At 38.7% G+C, this 17626-nt stretch overlaps 1 protein-coding gene across 2 annotated transcripts in view; it reads right to left on the reverse strand.

Annotated features, from left to right (window-relative positions):
- Nucleotides 1–17626, reverse strand: part of STAT4 (signal transducer and activator of transcription 4) — a 92231-nt gene that overhangs the window by 6885 nt on the left and 67720 nt on the right. For both annotated transcript variants that reach the window (XM_004276946.3, XM_033400309.2), the window contains exons 13-17: nucleotides 17498–17591; nucleotides 15662–15706; nucleotides 4893–4976; nucleotides 3277–3375; nucleotides 746–881 (exon numbers count right to left, since the gene is read on the reverse strand). In XM_004276946.3, coding sequence (XP_004276994.1) covers nucleotides 746–881; nucleotides 3277–3375; nucleotides 4893–4976; nucleotides 15662–15706; nucleotides 17498–17591 — 458 coding nt within the window. The remainder of the gene's footprint in view (nucleotides 1–745; nucleotides 882–3276; nucleotides 3376–4892; nucleotides 4977–15661; nucleotides 15707–17497; nucleotides 17592–17626) is intronic.

Raw genomic sequence — 17626 nt, forward strand, 5'->3', positions numbered from 1 at the left:
ACACGATTCTACTACTGCTGCTCAAAATCATCTTTGGCTCTACTTTAACCAGAAATGTATACAAGTTCAATTTTAACTCTTTTCTTGGTGCCAAATGTGTTCACCCCATACTTGTCAAAATATACACGTCTTTTAAAATTCTTTTATAAAAAGCTTACACTGTAGTCACTACATGGAGCACCAGTGACTATTTTGCAAACTTTAGAAATATCAGTCAAAACTGAAATTTTCTCGATATGAAGAATTAAGTATTACCTGGATAGTTTTTAAATTTATAATAAATTTCCTGATCCTGGGATCAGCTGTTTTCCAGTTGGTTAATGACCATTGCATATTAATATGAAGATCAAGGCACCATTAAGGCTTCACAGTACATTCAGTGGAAATGGCATAAGAACACCCTGGAGGCTGGAGTGTGGAGTGGAAAGGAAGGGGCTTTAGAACTGGACAGCCCTGGCCTGCATCTTGGCTCTAGTATGTACTAGCTGTGGCAAGTCACTTAACCTCTGAACTTAAGTATCCCCATGTATAAAATGGATAGAATGAAGAATTATCCTCAATATTCTGCCTTAAGGAAATTTTGTGAGAAAGATACTATAGCATTTAGCCCTATGCCCAGCGATGTAGTAGGCACTCAATAAATTGTGATGATCATTATTATTATTAATAGTAATCTCACCCTCATTCTTTAAAACGGTTGAGTACCAAAAACAGGGGCAAGTCCTCCACATCTACCAGATCTTACCTGTAAGTTTTTCAACCAGCATATTGAGTTGATCTGAGTTCAGGCCACGGCCAACATATGATGAAAACTGCCAGCTCATCACTTCCAGGAGTTGACTCAAAGTGGCAGATGGAGGGTTATTAAAGAAAACCAAGTTCTGAAACAGAGTTGTAGTGATGATTATATGTATTAATCACATTGAACCCACTGTAGTTCAACTAATAGGATTCCTAATTTAAACTCCTTAGGCCAGCCTCAGTTAATAATACAGAACTATTGTCTCATCTCTGTTGTGCTTTTATAGTAAGACTGATTTTGCCTTTTCCTAAAGAGTCCCTTGTTCTTTGAGTCTAATATAATATATGGCTCTACCTTATCCTTGAAAGAATCACTGTGTAGCTCTTTAACTTTCCCTAGACTATAGTCTATCAACGAACTCATACAAGTACTGAACACTGTTCAACAAGTTAGACAAATACTCTCTTCTGAAATAATATTAATCTTAAACAAAACCTATATCATGTTATTTAATTGGTTTATCATGGATTGGTACAAGTTATACCTTGACCAGACAAAGCATCCCAAAGCACAAAGACAGTTAAGTCCCAGGCTAAGGAAGGGGACCCTACAATATGAATCATAATTAACCTGGGACTCCTGTTTTATGGATAGGACTGTAGTCTTTTCTTATTTTGCTCTAGACAAGAGGATCTTTGGTATGATCAACTGCAAGTAAGATTGTTTGTACCAGAAAATGGGTCAACGGTGGTGGAACAGAAGACTTCACCTCAGATTACTGGAAAGCAGAAGGTGTGAAAGCCGAGAAAGATGTTTTAAGAAAGGAAGGGTGGGGGGAGGAATTAAGAAATCCATTGCAGTATGGGGAGAAGGCCTTTGGCGAACCTGAACTAAGCTGGGCAGCAAGAAAAGGAACCAATTCAAGAGACTTCAGAAGGTGGCAATAAAAGAGGACACAGCATCCAAGAAGGAGTGAGAAATAGGTAGGAGAGGAATGGAGAGAAAGAATTTCTAGAGGGGCAGTTTTCCTTGAACCTAAGGATTATGTCTGGACAAATGACCAAAAAGCATAGAACATAATCAAGGTCTAGGAGCTTAGGTTTTGAAGCAGAATAGAGTTAGGAAGAGAAACCAGAGTTACTTGTTCTGCTGAACTCTGTATGTAGGCTGTGCATTTATGTGTTAGGAGCTGTATATGAAATACATCTCCAGATTCCTCATCCAAGACTAGAGCAGAATCTGAGACGGTTAGTGTGACAACTTTGGTGGCTTTTTTATAGAAGAAGGATGCTGAAGAAAGCTAAGTGTAGCAGCACAGCACTCTGAGGCTGGAGGACAAAGGAGTATCCCATCTTCCTTCCTACATCCTGGAATTGGATGAAAAGCTCCAAATGTGTAGCTCCTAATGGGGAATGACATTAAATCTCAGAAGTGTTGGCTGTTCTTGGCTTTACAGACCAGGTAACTTTTCTAGTGAGTTCTGTTCTCACTGCAGGCTGAGAGGAAGTAAGGCACAGGGCACTCTGTACAGCGTTCCTTTCTGCAGTTAATCTCCCTCAGATGCCAGGGCACCAGAGGATGAGAAGGAACAGGGCTGAGTCATTTTCCATGCTGTTTCCTTATTAGGCACATTAAAACAAAAGCGAAGGAACTTGGAGCTACTCATCATGACTATTCCTATTGCTAGGACCTGAGGTAAAAGAATTCTTCCCTTTGGAAGAAACACTTGCTTTGAATCAAGAAGAAATATTTACATCTGACCTATTTTCTCTAGACCTTGGTGGTTTCCAGGACAACACACTGGGGTTTTGTAAGAGGGAGCAAGGGGAAATGCTGACTCATCTTTTTTGCCACACCCTTCCTTGGCCTTCTGTTAAGAAGAGCTTCTATTCTCTGCTTGCTTTGAAACTTGAGGCCAATTTTTGTTCCATATCTTAAATAACCACCAGATGGCATTAAAACCAAATTTGAGCCTAGAATGGATTAAATCTATAATCAACTTGAAAATTTGTATAGTGTCGTTAGGCGAGATTGATGAATATTCTAGTCACTTATTTGAAACCAATTCTCTACCTTTGTGGAAGAGCCTGTGTGGGTAAGGTGTGGCCAGAAGTAGTTGAGGAGGTAAACACAACAGTCAGACATCAAATTCTGGAGAGAGGAGTCTCCCCAGAGCCTAGTTAACAGAGCCACAGGATGGCCCTAGAACTCTCTGTGATGTACAGAGTTGGGAGCTGACCAGACTGTCAGAAATAAAGAATACCTGTCTGTCACTTCTGCTAGCCAGAACTCTCTCAGGGTCAAAGTACATCAGAACATATTACTTTAAATATGACATGAGGGAGGAATCATACAACTGAATATATTGGAATTTTGGAATAAACAACCCACAAAGACATGCCAAAATTTATACACACACACACACACACACACACACACACACACACATCTTTTGGGGCAGATGGGTTTTGTTAACAATAAAACAAATCAAATAGAATTAAAGGAGGAGAAACAGGAATAGAGAGAGACTGTACCTGGGAATCATTGGTTGACACGTTGTACCAAATGATGGATGCCCAAGCGTTAGGTAACTGACTGACATTGGAAATCATCACCACAGGTAATGAGCAGGTCTGGTTAAAAAGAAAAATAGCACAGTTATTACAGGTAGTAGTACCTTACACTGATTTTACACTTGGCCCTCTTCCCTAAAGGGTCATCTCAAGCCAACCCCACTCCTCCAAGGCAGTGGTGTCTATACTGCCTTGGTCACTAAAATGATTCATGAAGGCACTGGAACCTTCTGAGCATATATGAGTCAAGGTACAGGGAGGAAAGGAGCTATACAAATAGGAATCCTTTCAGAGTGCTTGGTCAGTCAGCTCCAATATCTTCCTTGACATTGTGGAGGTATTTTTACTTTCTTATGTCATGTACTGCCTAAAATGTAACTAATTAGAGCCTGTATTGACTTAGCAAATTTCCTCTTAATAAATTACATTAAGAATTTAATTTAAAACTTATCTCTGGAATGGATTAATATATTCAAATTATGATCTAACATCTAATTAATGTCAGTATCAGATATGGGAGTTTTAATTGTAGAAGATGGAGAGGCAAGCGATCTTGGAAAACAAAGCATTATGGGAGATAGAGCTGCCTCATCTGTTGTCATGGCACCCAACTTAGTACTTTCGTGCTGAAGTTTTCAACCTTATGGAATAAACAGGCTTCACAGACTAGTCTGGGATTCTAACCAACTTACATTAGCCCCTTCCCATTAACGGAGGTTAGGTTGCTTGTAGACAGTGAAGTACCCACCTGAGGAACTTAATAGCTCATGGAAACAGACATTTAAGGAAAAGAGATGAGGAAAGAATCCATGGAAAATTTTATAAACATGTTTACATTCGTTAAGATAAAAGAGCAAAGGCAGAACTCTAAAAAAACATATCCTACAAATAGGACCATATTCAATCATGTGAAATTGTGTTTGTTCATTCATGCACTCATTCATTTATTCAACAAATGTTGAGCATCTATTATGTGCTAGGCATTGTGCTAGGCACAGGTAATGGAGGGATAAAGGTGTAATGTCCTGCCTTCAAGAGCTCATTGTCAATCATGTTCAACTTAATCCCCAGTTTCCTTATTCCTTCTTTGAGTTCAATAGTAACAGTTATAAGAGGATCAAAACAATGTACCGTTAATGTTCCTATCATTGGTCTTTGCTCATTATACTATGAAAACCTTTCTTCTGAGGGATTTTTACGTACACGTTAAAATTTTGAAAATATATCATACATGACATGGTTCAAGTATACTTATTTCTCTTTAGGCTTTCCTCTGAGTATCCATGACTCAGGGAATCCCAGAAAGCAAACAAACAGACAAAAAAACAGTCTGGGCAACAAATTATTCAATAAGTCTTGAATTATAATGACTGTGAGATTTTATCATTTATATTTAACCAGAATAATATATGTTGACGAATCAGTGAATATTTGACATACTGATTTCCTAAATTAAAACAAAAATGATGAATAAGGAATGTACTAAAACCTAGAAAATACTGAGCTTTCATCTTCAAATGATGACCAATTCCTGAAAATGTTATTAGTAAATAGTAGATATTCCTTGAAATACCTACCTCCAAATCTATGGTGAGGCCGTAGAGGCAGATCTGTGTCTCAAATGTTATGGAATGAAGCTCCTCAGTCACCATGTGACAGCCCTAAGGGGAGAAAGAAATTGCTATCTTACAAATACATAGCTGTTTTCTATTATTAGGCATGCTTTTATAAACATTAGTAAATTCTTAAAGTAAATACCCTCAAACACCTCCTATTACGGAACATTCCTTCTTATTATTTAAAAGGTTATTTAAAGTATATATAGAGTTTGAGAAATCTTCATTTCCACAAACAGAATGATTTTAAGTCTCCAAAACAATATAATTTCTAGTTTTTACAATTCCAGTATATTTTCATCAGTTGAATTCAGACAAGTTTTTCCTTATTTTTAATTTTGGAAGTTAGTCCTTTTGACTTACCAACCATTAATAAAAGCAAGCCATATGTGTGTAGCTAAAAAAGAAACAAGTCAATGTCATAATGGATTTGTTTTTTTTAAAAAAGCAAGATTTCCTTGTGGTTTAAACATGGTAGGTGTAAAACGAGTACTTTCCCCAGCTCCTTCCAGAAACTTCAGTAAAGTAATAGCTAGGGTTTTATTTACTTTCCAGGAAAATAAAGCTGTAATCTAGGTCTCAAAATGAGAGGTAGGGGAGTGTGGAGCGAGGGTGGCAATAGGGGTAGTGTGTCTCAGAACCAGGGGTTGGAAACACTGGGCCCCCTGAGTCCGGAGTGAGGGCTGAACAGGAGGAGCAGTTACTAGCCCCAGCCCTTGCAACGAGGTTCCCAACATTCCCCGTCACTGGTGGGAGACAGGAAGTTTACTCTCTGGAGCGGATGTATCAGAGGAACTAGAGAGGCTCTCTGCATTTTGGATACAAGGCCAAGATGAGGGCAGGGTGAGGTATTGTACGGGAGGATCCTGTCAAATCTAGGGGAAGCCCATGCCCCTGTCTCTGCTTGACACCTCCAGGAGAGATATCCGGGAGGTAACCAGACCAAGGGAGAAACAACTTACAGATACTGCCTTTAGGGACCCCCCCAGTGAGACAGCCAGGTCCTAATAATCACTATTAAGTCTAAATCCCTACCACGCACACAGAACTTCCAGTTTTTTAGTGCTCTTAAACAGTAAACTACTGGTCATCCAACATTTGACAAAGCCTCTCACATGAAATGCAGATACAAAAATCAACAACCAAGAACTCAGAAAAAAAGAGAGAATGCAAAAAGCAAACGAAAAGTTTAAAAAAACTATACTAAAAAATATTATAATAAAAAAAGTATATCAGGCTCAGTTTTATACATTAGCTCAACAAATAAATGGCATAGGAAAGGGGCAAATCAACCACTGTAATGGGTGAACATTGCTTGGATACTGATTTGCACAAACCAGCTGTAAGAAGATCTTTTCAAGATAGTGGAGAAATTTGAACAAATAATGGAGTTTTATTAAGGAAAGATTTTAAGTAAATGCTATTTTCGTTTTTTTGGTGATAAGTGTATTGTGGTTAGGTTTTTTAAAAATTTTATCTTCTAGATAAGAGATACCTACCAAAATATCAATGAGTAAGATGCTATACTATCTGGAATTTAAGTACTCCAGGAAAAATATCTGTGTTTATGGGGAAAATAGATTAACTAAGACAGGGAAAATGTTAATTATTGTTGAAGCTGGGTGATGTAAAAATGAAGGTTCATTGTATTTCTCGATATACTTTAGTATATAGTTGTATATACATATATGTTTTGTTCATTAAAAAGTTCTTAAAGATGTTTAAAATTTCAGATGTTACATCCTTACAGATGTAACCAATACATTACATCCATGAAAGGAGAATAGTATACTACCAAAAGGAACATTCAGAAAAGAATGATGAACAATTAAAAATATAATAAGAGAAATAGACAAAACAACAGAAGAGCTGAAAGTAGGGCTGAGGAAATGTCCCAGAAAGTAAAACCAAAAAAACAAAAAAAACCCAAAGAAATAAAAAATAGGATAGAAAAGATAACAAATAAAGAATCAACAAACTCAAAACAACAAACAGAAGTTCCAGAAAGAGAACAGAGGAAATGGAGTAGAGGAACTATCAAAGGCATAACCCAATGGTAACTCTTATACATTCTGATGGGAGTTGGTACAATCACTTTTTGAGAATAATGTCTCAATACCTAGTAAAGTAGGAGATGCACTCACTCCCCAGGATGATGGTGAGAGTAAGTTTATAAAAACCAGAAGACAAAAAAACAAAACACGATTGTGCAACAGGATCAGAGGGCAATCAGCCCAGATTGGAGCAAGAGATGGAGGGTTCCCAGAGGGATGTTGCCAAAAAGAAAGAAAAAGACAGAAATTCAGATGGACCTGTATGACTATATTTTAAGGACCTTTCAAGTTCTGGAGGAAAGTTTGGGGCTACATTAGTAACAGGTACATAAAATAAATTGATTAAATAAAAAATCTGAGGCAACTAATAAATCCAGGGAAAACTAAAATAATACAAGAATGGAAATATAATCATACTATGTTATATGGTTCAGCTGTTAACAATTTTTATATAATCATAGTAATGTAAACATTGAATATATTAACTAACCAAAACACATTATATGATAATATTGTGAAGATGGGTGAAATTAATATGCATGAAGAGCTGGTATAAGAGAGCCATAGCTTAATTTAAAATGGGTAACCATCAAGGTACTACTGTATAGCGCAGCGAACTCTGCTCAATATTATGTAACAACCTAAATGGGAAAAGAATTTGAGAAAGAATAGATACATTTATATGTATAACTGAATCACTTTGCTGTACACCTGAAACTAACACAACATTGTTAATCAACTATTCTCCAATGTAAAATAAAAAGTTTAAAAAGAGAGAGAGAGCCACAGCTTAATCTTTTATAGAAATAATTCAGGAGTTAAGTGTATAAAATAAAAAAATCAGGAAGTATCAGTATGATATTAGCATAATATTTATAGCTCAAAAAATGGTCATCTCTGGGGAGTGGGTTTGGAGCGGGAAGGAGTGGGAGAGAAATTGCTGTTTTTCCATGATGAAATCTGACAGCAACTTGCTATGTGCCCAGGACCAGCAGTACTGTCATCATCTAAAAGCTTGTTAGAAAAACAGGATTTCTGGCCTCATCCCAGGCCTACTGAACCAGATTCTGCATTTTAACAAAAACCCCGGGTGGAATTTATGAGGCAGTTATTCTCAATGCGATGTATCCACATTGTGTTTCATCTCAAAAGGGATGTGGAAAATTTACAGATGATACAGAAAGCCAAAACGATTTTAAAAACAAGCCCTGGGGGAACATATGAACAGAAGTGGAATTATCTAGGTTAGGAAAGTCAGGGTGGGGTTGGGGGTGGCTGAGTCAGCCCTGAGGGAAAGGGACATCTACCGCTGAATATATGTTGATAATAAGCTGGAATCCATCGGTATTAAATTTCAAAAAATAAAAATAGTTCTAATATGATGATATGAATAACAACTACATGAGGGAAGACTTTGGTGACGATGAGGCACATTAAAATAGAATTTGTTCCTGAGAAGGAAATAGAAAATTAAAAACTCCTCTCGCCCTTGGGTTAGATCATTGTGGTCCCTTATACTGCCTGGAGTAACCTAGACTGACCTGGTGAGATTGCTTCTTACTGGATTAGTAGAAAGTTATGATCCTGAAAATTCCTCTTGAAAATTCCCTTAGACCACCCCTAAAATTACTCCAAACACACCAAACAGCCAGCCCCCTCCCCTGACATCCCCTTACATGTTGAAATAAATAAATTGCTCTTCCTTTGATTGAGCATGACGTGAAGTAGTTGGCTATGTTCAGGCACCAGGGTGAACAAAAACCACATTTTTTTAAACAACAGAAAATCCCACTGCCCTATGGGGAGGAAGTGTTTACGCTATGCAAAGCACTGAGACAAATGAAGAATCCACAAGTCCACGTTCACTAACGGGGTGGGGGGTGGGGGGTGCTCACATTCTCACTGAGTTCAGTGGCGGACAGGACACAAGCCTGGGCAGCACATTTAGAAGCCTGAGGCAAGCACACAGATGGAGACCACATACCGTATGTCTAACTATTTAGCTGTTACAAAGCAAGTGATCAAACTGTTAAAATATGGTCTCGTCTCCTGCCTTGACAGCTAAGCTTTCACCTGACCTAACTGGCCAGGTTTTAACTCCTCAAAGTGCCTCAAACATGCTGGCCTGGGGAGAGCGTGGCCATCCTGGACCGTGGCCCATCCCCCTCCCTTCTACCTCTGTGAGGGGCTTACTTTGACTAGTGTGGCCCCTAGGTCTCTCCTTGTGCCTAGAAATGTTTGCATTGATGGTGTCATCTGTGCTTGAAAGAGCATACCTGGGGAAGAGGTCTGTACAAGCCCTGGAAGTGGGCTTGAGGTCTTTTGGGCTGGGAATTCTGCAGCCCTAGGCTCTGGGTGAGCACATAGCCTCGACTGCTCAGACATCTTTCTCTGTAGGGAAGGGCCACAGCTGGAGGGCAGCCAAAGGGAGCCTTCTGAGTGCTTATCCCTCCCCCATTCTAGCCTCTATAGTTTAATTTATATGATTAAATGTGTACATATATATATGATAAGATAATTCATTATGGATAATTCCCTCAGATATTTGGGTTATGGCAGTTGTGTGCTCACTGTCCAAATGGCAGGACTCCACAGACAGAGCAATGACACACGGGGTTGTCCATTAACTTTGGAAGAAGACTTTGTACGTTAAATATTACTTTATTAAACTGTAATGTGGGTGGTGAGAGGTTTTCTCAGTGATTCAAACTAATTTCTAATGTTTACTTAAACCCCCTGATGCAACTGTGAGGCACATTTAGAATGAAATCCAACAAGGAAGCTGACGGACAATACACATGACTGGAGACGAGCAGTTCTGACAGAAGAGAGTGTCATTAATTTTCAAAGCTTGAATGCCATCAATCACAGTCTTTATTATTATTATTTTTTTTTTTTTTTGCGGTACGCGGGCTTCTCACTGTTGTGGCCTCTCCTGTTGCGGAGCACAGGCTCCGGATGCGCAGGCTCAGTGGCCATGGCTCACGGGCCCAGCCCCTCCGCGGCATGTGGGATCTTCCCGGACCGGGACACGAACCCATGTCTCCCGCATCGTCAGGCGGACTCTCAACCACTGTGCCCCCAGGGAAGCCCAGTCTTTATTATTTTATCAGTGCAGTCCAAGCCAGAGACACTATTCGATCTCACGTTCCCAGAGTCCATTCCTTACACACTGACTGGCAAAATGTCATAGATAAGATGTACCATTAATGTCTGTATTAAAAGCCATTTTAACCATCTGAGATGGTTAGAGATTTAAAATATCCATATTTATGATATTTATATTATATGACATTGATATTATAACTGGATTGACTGTATTGCACCCACTGGATAATCTGCTAAGAAACTAGAAAACTGGCTGAACAACCTGACCAGGGCTCCACCTGGAAAAAAATACACAAACTGATGAAAGGTAGGTATAGATGTCACCATATTCTTTTATGTTACCTCTGCTCAGTGTCTAACAGCACACCCTGAAAACCTAGAATATGTTAACAAGTGGCTATGGCTTTTGGATTTTGACTTGAAAGACAACCTCTGTTAAGAAAATATGACTGGGATAAGGATGATTTTCATCTAAATTTCTTGCTCATCTTTTTTTATTTTTTGGTATTTTTTTAATTGAAGTATAGTTAATTTACAATGTTGTGTTAGTTTCTGGTGTATAGCAAAGTGATCCAGTAATACATATATATACAAATTCTCTTTCATATTCTTTTCCATTATGGTTTATTACAAGATATTGAATACAGTTTCCTATGCTATACAGTAGGACCTTATTGTTTATCTTGCTCGTCTCTTAACAAGCCATACTCTATGATAATGCCGCACATGGAAAACTATGTGGAATAGAAAACAACTGCAATAATCCATTTGCTTAATGAGTATTTGTTGAGTCCCTATCATGTGGAGACCACTGGCCTAGATGCTGGGAAACAGTAAGAGGGAAAATAATGGTACAGTCACATGAGAGACAGCCCTTAATCACAGAATCATAGGAAACGAATGTAAAGTGACAACAAATTCTCAGCCCATAATGTAAGGGGATTGTATGGAGGGTGTTGCAGAAAAAGTCTACGTTTTTAGTGTTATTCTGGTACCAACGTTTGTCTTAAGAAAGCATTGCAACTACTTAAACTAGTTCAGAAGGAAATCAACTTCCTGTGAAAATGCTCAAGCTAGTTGGAGTGTGAGTGGTGGCTCTGTGTTTGAGAACACTGAACCTTGAAAGAACATTTGTCTGGCTATTTTGTTAAACAAAACTCAAGTCACTCAGGCTTTACTAATAGCTTCTTTGTGTTTCATGACTTTCCACCACATAAACAAAATTACTTAACACCTCAGTCTGTGACTAAAACTGTCATTTATCAGTTAAAACCTACTGACAGAGCAAATTCGAGACACTGCAATTCCAGCCTCCCTGTTCAAACAATTTCTGCACTTCAACAATCACTCTCTAGCTGGCTCTAAGGACCTCTGGGAAAGCTTGCTTCCTGGGAATCTGTAGATAGCATGTCTACAGATTCCTCATTTCAAAGCAGATTCTCAAAATCAAATTCATTTTCAAAAAAATGACCCTACCCTCTGTTGTACTTCTGAGGATTACAGAATCTCATTCAAAGGAACTTAGAGATTGACTAGTCCAACAGTTTTCAAATCTTTTTTTAACCCTGGAGCATGTTCTTAAAAGTAAATTTCCCACCTGGGTCCCAATCTGTAAAATATTTAAAATAGAGCTGACTGATTGAAACAGGGGTGGGGGACCCAGAGCTCCACCCTTCACCAGCCCCCAACCAAGGAGGTGGCACCATTGTTCTCCCTGGCCTTCTGGGGACAGCATGAGTCTAGGGCAACGTCAACATCCTCCCTTCACCCAATGCTACAGCCAGGCGCCCATGCACGTCCTGACAGGTCACCTCTTCCTGGCTAATCTCAGAGTCAAACAGACATGGGGTGCTACAATTCTAAGGAGCTTTGGATTGGCAATCCTGGGGAAACTGTCATGGTGTGTCGTGATCATTTAATGAGTATTCAGTCTAAGCTCTCACAACCACAAACATAGAACTGAGGGACCCTAAGCTGTGGGGTGTGGTGATGCGGTGGGCAGCAGGTAGACGTGCAGTCCTATAAAAGGGGCCTATATATGGGGTGGTCTGAGGTTGCATGGACCTGGAGCCAGAAAGCCATGCTCACTGGCCCTTGAAAGGGAATGTTTCCAGCAGAGCACCTAGCAGGTGGGCAGAAGAGGAAGGATAAGGATTAGTGGTTTATCCTAGGCCAGGTACCACCTTTAGAGCCATTTCCCCACCTGCTCTTTATAGATGGGGCAGCCTGGAGGGCTGATCAGGAAGCCCATGGCAGACATCCGCACAGCACACGGCAATTGACTCTCACACACGCCATCTCGTGTGGTCCTCACAACAGCCCTATGAAGTGCAGGTTAACATGCAACTTTATAGTTAAGGAGTTAGTGAGGTAAAACAGCTAGCGCAAGGTCAGCTGCCTGTAAGAGGCAGAGCTGTGGGCAGTGCTGTTTCCACCACCGCACCGATGCACGCAGGAGATAAGGGAGAAGTCAACGTTTTCTCAGGAAGCATTAGTTTAAATTCCTTCTACCCTTCGTAAGGATTCCGGTGCGAGGTAGCTATGTGATTTCTGAGCAGGTGGGTAAAGTGAGGACAACGACAGCAGCAGCTGGAACAGAGAGGAAAGGATGAGATGCTGTTCGCAAACCTGCAAAGATCTCCCTTATCGGTGCTTTGTGACCACCTAGAGGGGTGGGAATGGGAGGGCGGGAGGGAGGGAGATGCAAGAGGGAAGAGATATTGGGACATATGTATATATATAACTGATTCACTTTGTTATACAGCAGAAACTAACACACCATTGTAAAGCAATTACAGTCCAATAAAGATGTAAAAAACATTCAAGCAGATTGAGCTGCCAGACCATAACAAATTTCTCCCACAAGTTATTTGCCTCATGTATTTCATTTAAAGAAAAATTAGGTAATACTAGGCAACAATAAAAGTACAGAAGCATAAAATTATATATCGTTCAAATTTTCTTTTCAAAGAATAAGAAAAATAAATTTCATACCATAAACCTAAAAAAAAAAAAAAAGGAAAAAAAAACGATCTCCCTTATAGGAATCTCAGCAAATGGCGGGCTGGGATGAGATAAAGGGGCAGCAGGGGTCAAAGAGGAGGGCCAACTAGGGCAGCCTCTCCAAGGGAAAGTTTCATGACTACAGAGGGAGCACAGCACAGCGGCCAAGAGCATGGACATGGGAGCCAGACTGCTATGGTTTGAATCATCTTAGCTGCACCACTCTGTGCCTCAGTTTCCCTAGCCAAAATAAGTATGACACTAACGGTATCTACTTCATAGGCTTCTGCAAGAGCTACGAAAATCAATGCCAGTGAAGCTCCTAGACAGTGCCCGATATATAGTAAATGCCGCACGAGGATTTGTCAAATAAGTTCTTATCAGGCTGTGAACTCCTGCTTCAGGTGCCCACAGATAAGTGATAAGCGACAGCTACTGTCTGAAATTCGAAAATGAGGTTATAACATCCTAGCTTCCTGTTCTCCCTAAAGTTTGGTTACTTCAATCCCTGGCCCCATTAATTTATGAAGCGCATTTTATCATCAGATCTTCCCCCACTCTTTCCTGACTTTCCTTTCGTCACCCCTACTGCCTAGCCAAGCCCCGATTCCCCAGGCTCATCGTTCTGAGTCCACGTCATATATTGTGTGACTTTTCAATTGTTCCTGTAGCTCGTAAAATAGCATTCAAGTCTATGGTTTGTTTTAAATGTACGTAGGAGTCATATTAAAATTTTGTCAACAGGGGGAGCTCAAAGAATAGCTTAAAATAAAATTATCCAGCTCCAGCAAACTTGGAAAAAAAAGAAAAGGAAGAAATAAAATCATTCTGATATAACCATATGATTTTGTTATTAATCAGAAAATGAGAGGAAATAAATTCAAAGAGAGATAAGTAGGCCGTTGTTTTTCTATAGTAGAAGATGATTTACTAGATTTCTGTCTCTAGAGAAATCCAAGTAAAGATTTCGATTTTACATTCACAAAGATGACAAGGTACTAAAGAGTTCAGGGATTTAGATTTATTCCCATTTGATTTGTTTTCCTTAAGAAGAGTTTAGAAGCATTGTGCTCAGTCTATTCAGACTTAGTACACTATTCAGGGAGGTCACTGCATGAAATATTGTTTGCAACTCTGGCCAAAATTCCAGGGATAATCATGAAATGGGCTTTTATTTATAATGAGCTAATGTTTCAACTAGGAAGTTTGGAAAACCTTTATGGATTTCTATAAGGTAAGAAGAATAACTCCTACTTGTTTGGTTTATTAGAATATCCTTAAACTCAAAAGCTTTGCTCCTGTGATACCTGGGCTGAGAAACCTGTCTGATGCTCTGCCCTAAGCCAAGGTTCTACCCTGGGAGGAAAGCTTAGCTCATCCTCGGTGAGGCTGTGATATTTGGCAAATCATATCTTTAAGATACGATTAAGGGAATGAAGAATGCTTGGAAGGGAAAATGTAGAGCATAAAACCTGTTGTGATGGACCTTTGTGGTTTTGTGGAGTGCGCTAGATTGACTGCAGTTGAAGGCTGGATTTATAAAGTGCTTTTTTTCTTCCAGATAATTCAAAGCGATTTCTCATAGGAGCTGTGACTATAAAGCCAGGAGATTGGACCCATACCAACCATACTAGAAACAAGCCTCACTGCTTTATAACTGCATCATGTAGGTGGTCTTACATATGCAGTTTCTCTGAGCAGGGAGCACTGGGAATTACTACTCTGATCTCTTAGAGGGAAAAGATGCAATATTTTTCCATCAGATCATTTGCCAAGGATCACATTTTTGGTCACTGTCAGAATGGACTCAAACCCAAGTTTTCTAATTCCAAATATGTAGGGCATAAACATATGCCCTAGTATCTAGGTCAACTAAATAGCTGATTCCCAAAGTCACTTCCAATCCAGGATTTGAGCACTCTATTATTTATCGACTCAAACTTGAACACTTGGGCTGCACCAGTTTGTTCTTTTAATCAATTCATCTAGTGAAATGCCAACTTTAATATAAGAGCAAAGTAACTGATACCATAAAGTAATAGAACTGTTTTTCACTTGTGATTTTCACATACTGGGTCATGATGTTCAAGACTTACCTCTTATCTGTGGAAAATGAGTGATTTTAAGATATTTTATAATAAAGGACTGACTAAAGAAATTATAGCAATATAATGCAACCACTTTAAATCATGTTCTCCAAGAGTATTTAAGTTTATGGAAAGCTGTTCACCTCACATTGCTATGTGATAAAAAAAAAAAGCAGGTTATGAAACAATGTGTATATATACTTTCAAAGTATAAAAGTCTAGATAAAAGATAAAAGTCTAGAATGATGTGAACCAAAATATTAATAGTCATTTTCTTAGGAGGGTGTTACATGCATTTTCTATTTTAATAACAAAATTTCTTATACTGTCTGCAATTTATTGAGCTTTATATGTATAACTAGAGAAACATGAATTTGACTTTATATAAAAATATAAAGGGCAGTTTAAGAGCTTTGTAAAAATAAGACATTATAGGATTATTACCTAGAAAGATTCTTTTGGAGAAAATATTTCCTACCTCATTTCCTTTGTTTCCAGTACTAGACTTCAATTCCTTTGGTTGCTTTGTAAAAGAAAACAACAGTATTTAGATGGAGAAGCATTATCAGCTAAATATCAAGTTGGGGTTTTCTTGGCCCATAATTTTGACTTCTAGAACAGTAACCGAGATGTTTTCTAACTCACTGAAACCTGATGTGACATAGCTGCCCGGATTCAACAGAAAGGAGCTTCCTGTTTCATCTCAAGGTATGCCACTTTAGGAACTGTCGCTGATATAAGGGAGCAAGCTGGCATAAGACTGTATTTTTCAGTCACATTTTGGAAAGAGGAAATCATGCTGGGATGTTTTAGAATCTATTCAGCACTCCTTTGTACCTGACAAGTATCATCTGAGCTCAGCCATGATGATTCTCAAAGCCTACGAAATCAAGTCTAACACACAGGCCTGGGGAAATAGACAATGGGGCAGCGTGCCACATGGCACAGTGAGCTACTAAATGCCATGAGAGCAGGAGATACAAAAATGTTCATGACATAGATTACTTAATGGGAAAAAAAGGACAGAAAACAAATTAGTGTGTACAATCTGATCCCACTTAACAAAAAGAATATATATATATATATATGAATGAAAATGTAAAAATAAGTATGTTATGTCAAGGTGTTGGGATCATAGGTGGTTTTTAATTTTTTCTCTGATTTTCTATATTTACTTTTGTATTAAAAAGTGATTAAAGTATTATGTAAAAGATAATATACATGAAAATGCTTAGCAACTAGAAAAGCACCATGAAAACTAAGGTTTTGTTATTTTATATATTATCTCTGCTGGAATAGAGACCCATCACTTTTTGGTTTGTTCCTTGTCCTTCCTTTTCCAAGTGACTCTTTTGGGAGACAGAAGGGCCTCTTATGGCTTCACTTATTAGCAAACATTGGCCATTATTGAAAGTTCCTTGAAAATAGGAATTGAACTTAAGCAAAAAGAGTTCTAGTTATAAGGATGTATATGTCATCACTCCTCATTACATTTTATTGATTTAGCAGTGTCATATAGAGAGATTCAGTTACAAAGAAATGTACTCTTCAATACTGAAGACTAAACAAAAACAAAATAAAAAATGAAAACCAGCATAAATTTATGTATGCAGATATCTTTCTGTTACCATAAATTTTATCTTTAAGGAAGTAGACTTTTAGAGACTGCTTCAGTGGTGCCCCAACATTCAGGTGAGGTACCTCCCAAATGCTGATGAACCAGATGAGCAACATGTTTTTGGCAAGACAAGCGGGGTCTTTGGGAATCTAAGAACTATGCAAAGAATTAGAAAGAAAGCAGGAAGAGAACTCTAGGTTAGGAGGAAGTGGTAAGAGCAAGAAGTAACAGGATGAGGCTGGGTCAGAAGCTTTCTAGAAATGCCAAGGCAAACTGCAACTCACACCCAGAAACATCATATTTCCCCAAGCTAATCCTCCTAAAATGAAAGAGCCTTTAGCCAGACATGTCATTATTGGTATCATTTGGGAGATTTAAAAGATGAAACCAGGGATGCCTATCGACTGTAAGACAGATTATCTCTGTCAGTATTACCAAAATATTTTAACTAATTAAGACATATATTTAGGTACAACATCACCGTTGTTAAGAACTCACACCTTCAGAGTTAAGGTTCAGAGTTCTTTTTACCATTTAAAATTCTTCAGTGATGGCATGTTTTATTTCTCAATATGGTCCTTAATTCGCATAAGAAACACTAAAGAACAAAACACATTAAATTATAAAGCCTATTAGTTTAAATGTGTCTGATTTGGAGGAGAAAAAAAGCTTGTGTAATTTTACTGCCAAACTCACCAAATGCCGAAATTCTACAGAGAGACTCCCACTGGAAGATTCTTCAATGGACATGGCTTTGACGTGAGTTCCACAAAGCACAAATCTTCGATTGCTAGAGAGAAAATCTTGGCTATTTACATGGTCTCA

Source organism: Orcinus orca, chromosome 7 (assembly GCF_937001465.1).
Source record: "Orcinus orca chromosome 7, mOrcOrc1.1, whole genome shotgun sequence".
Taxonomy (NCBI): domain Eukaryota; kingdom Metazoa; phylum Chordata; class Mammalia; order Artiodactyla; family Delphinidae; genus Orcinus; species Orcinus orca.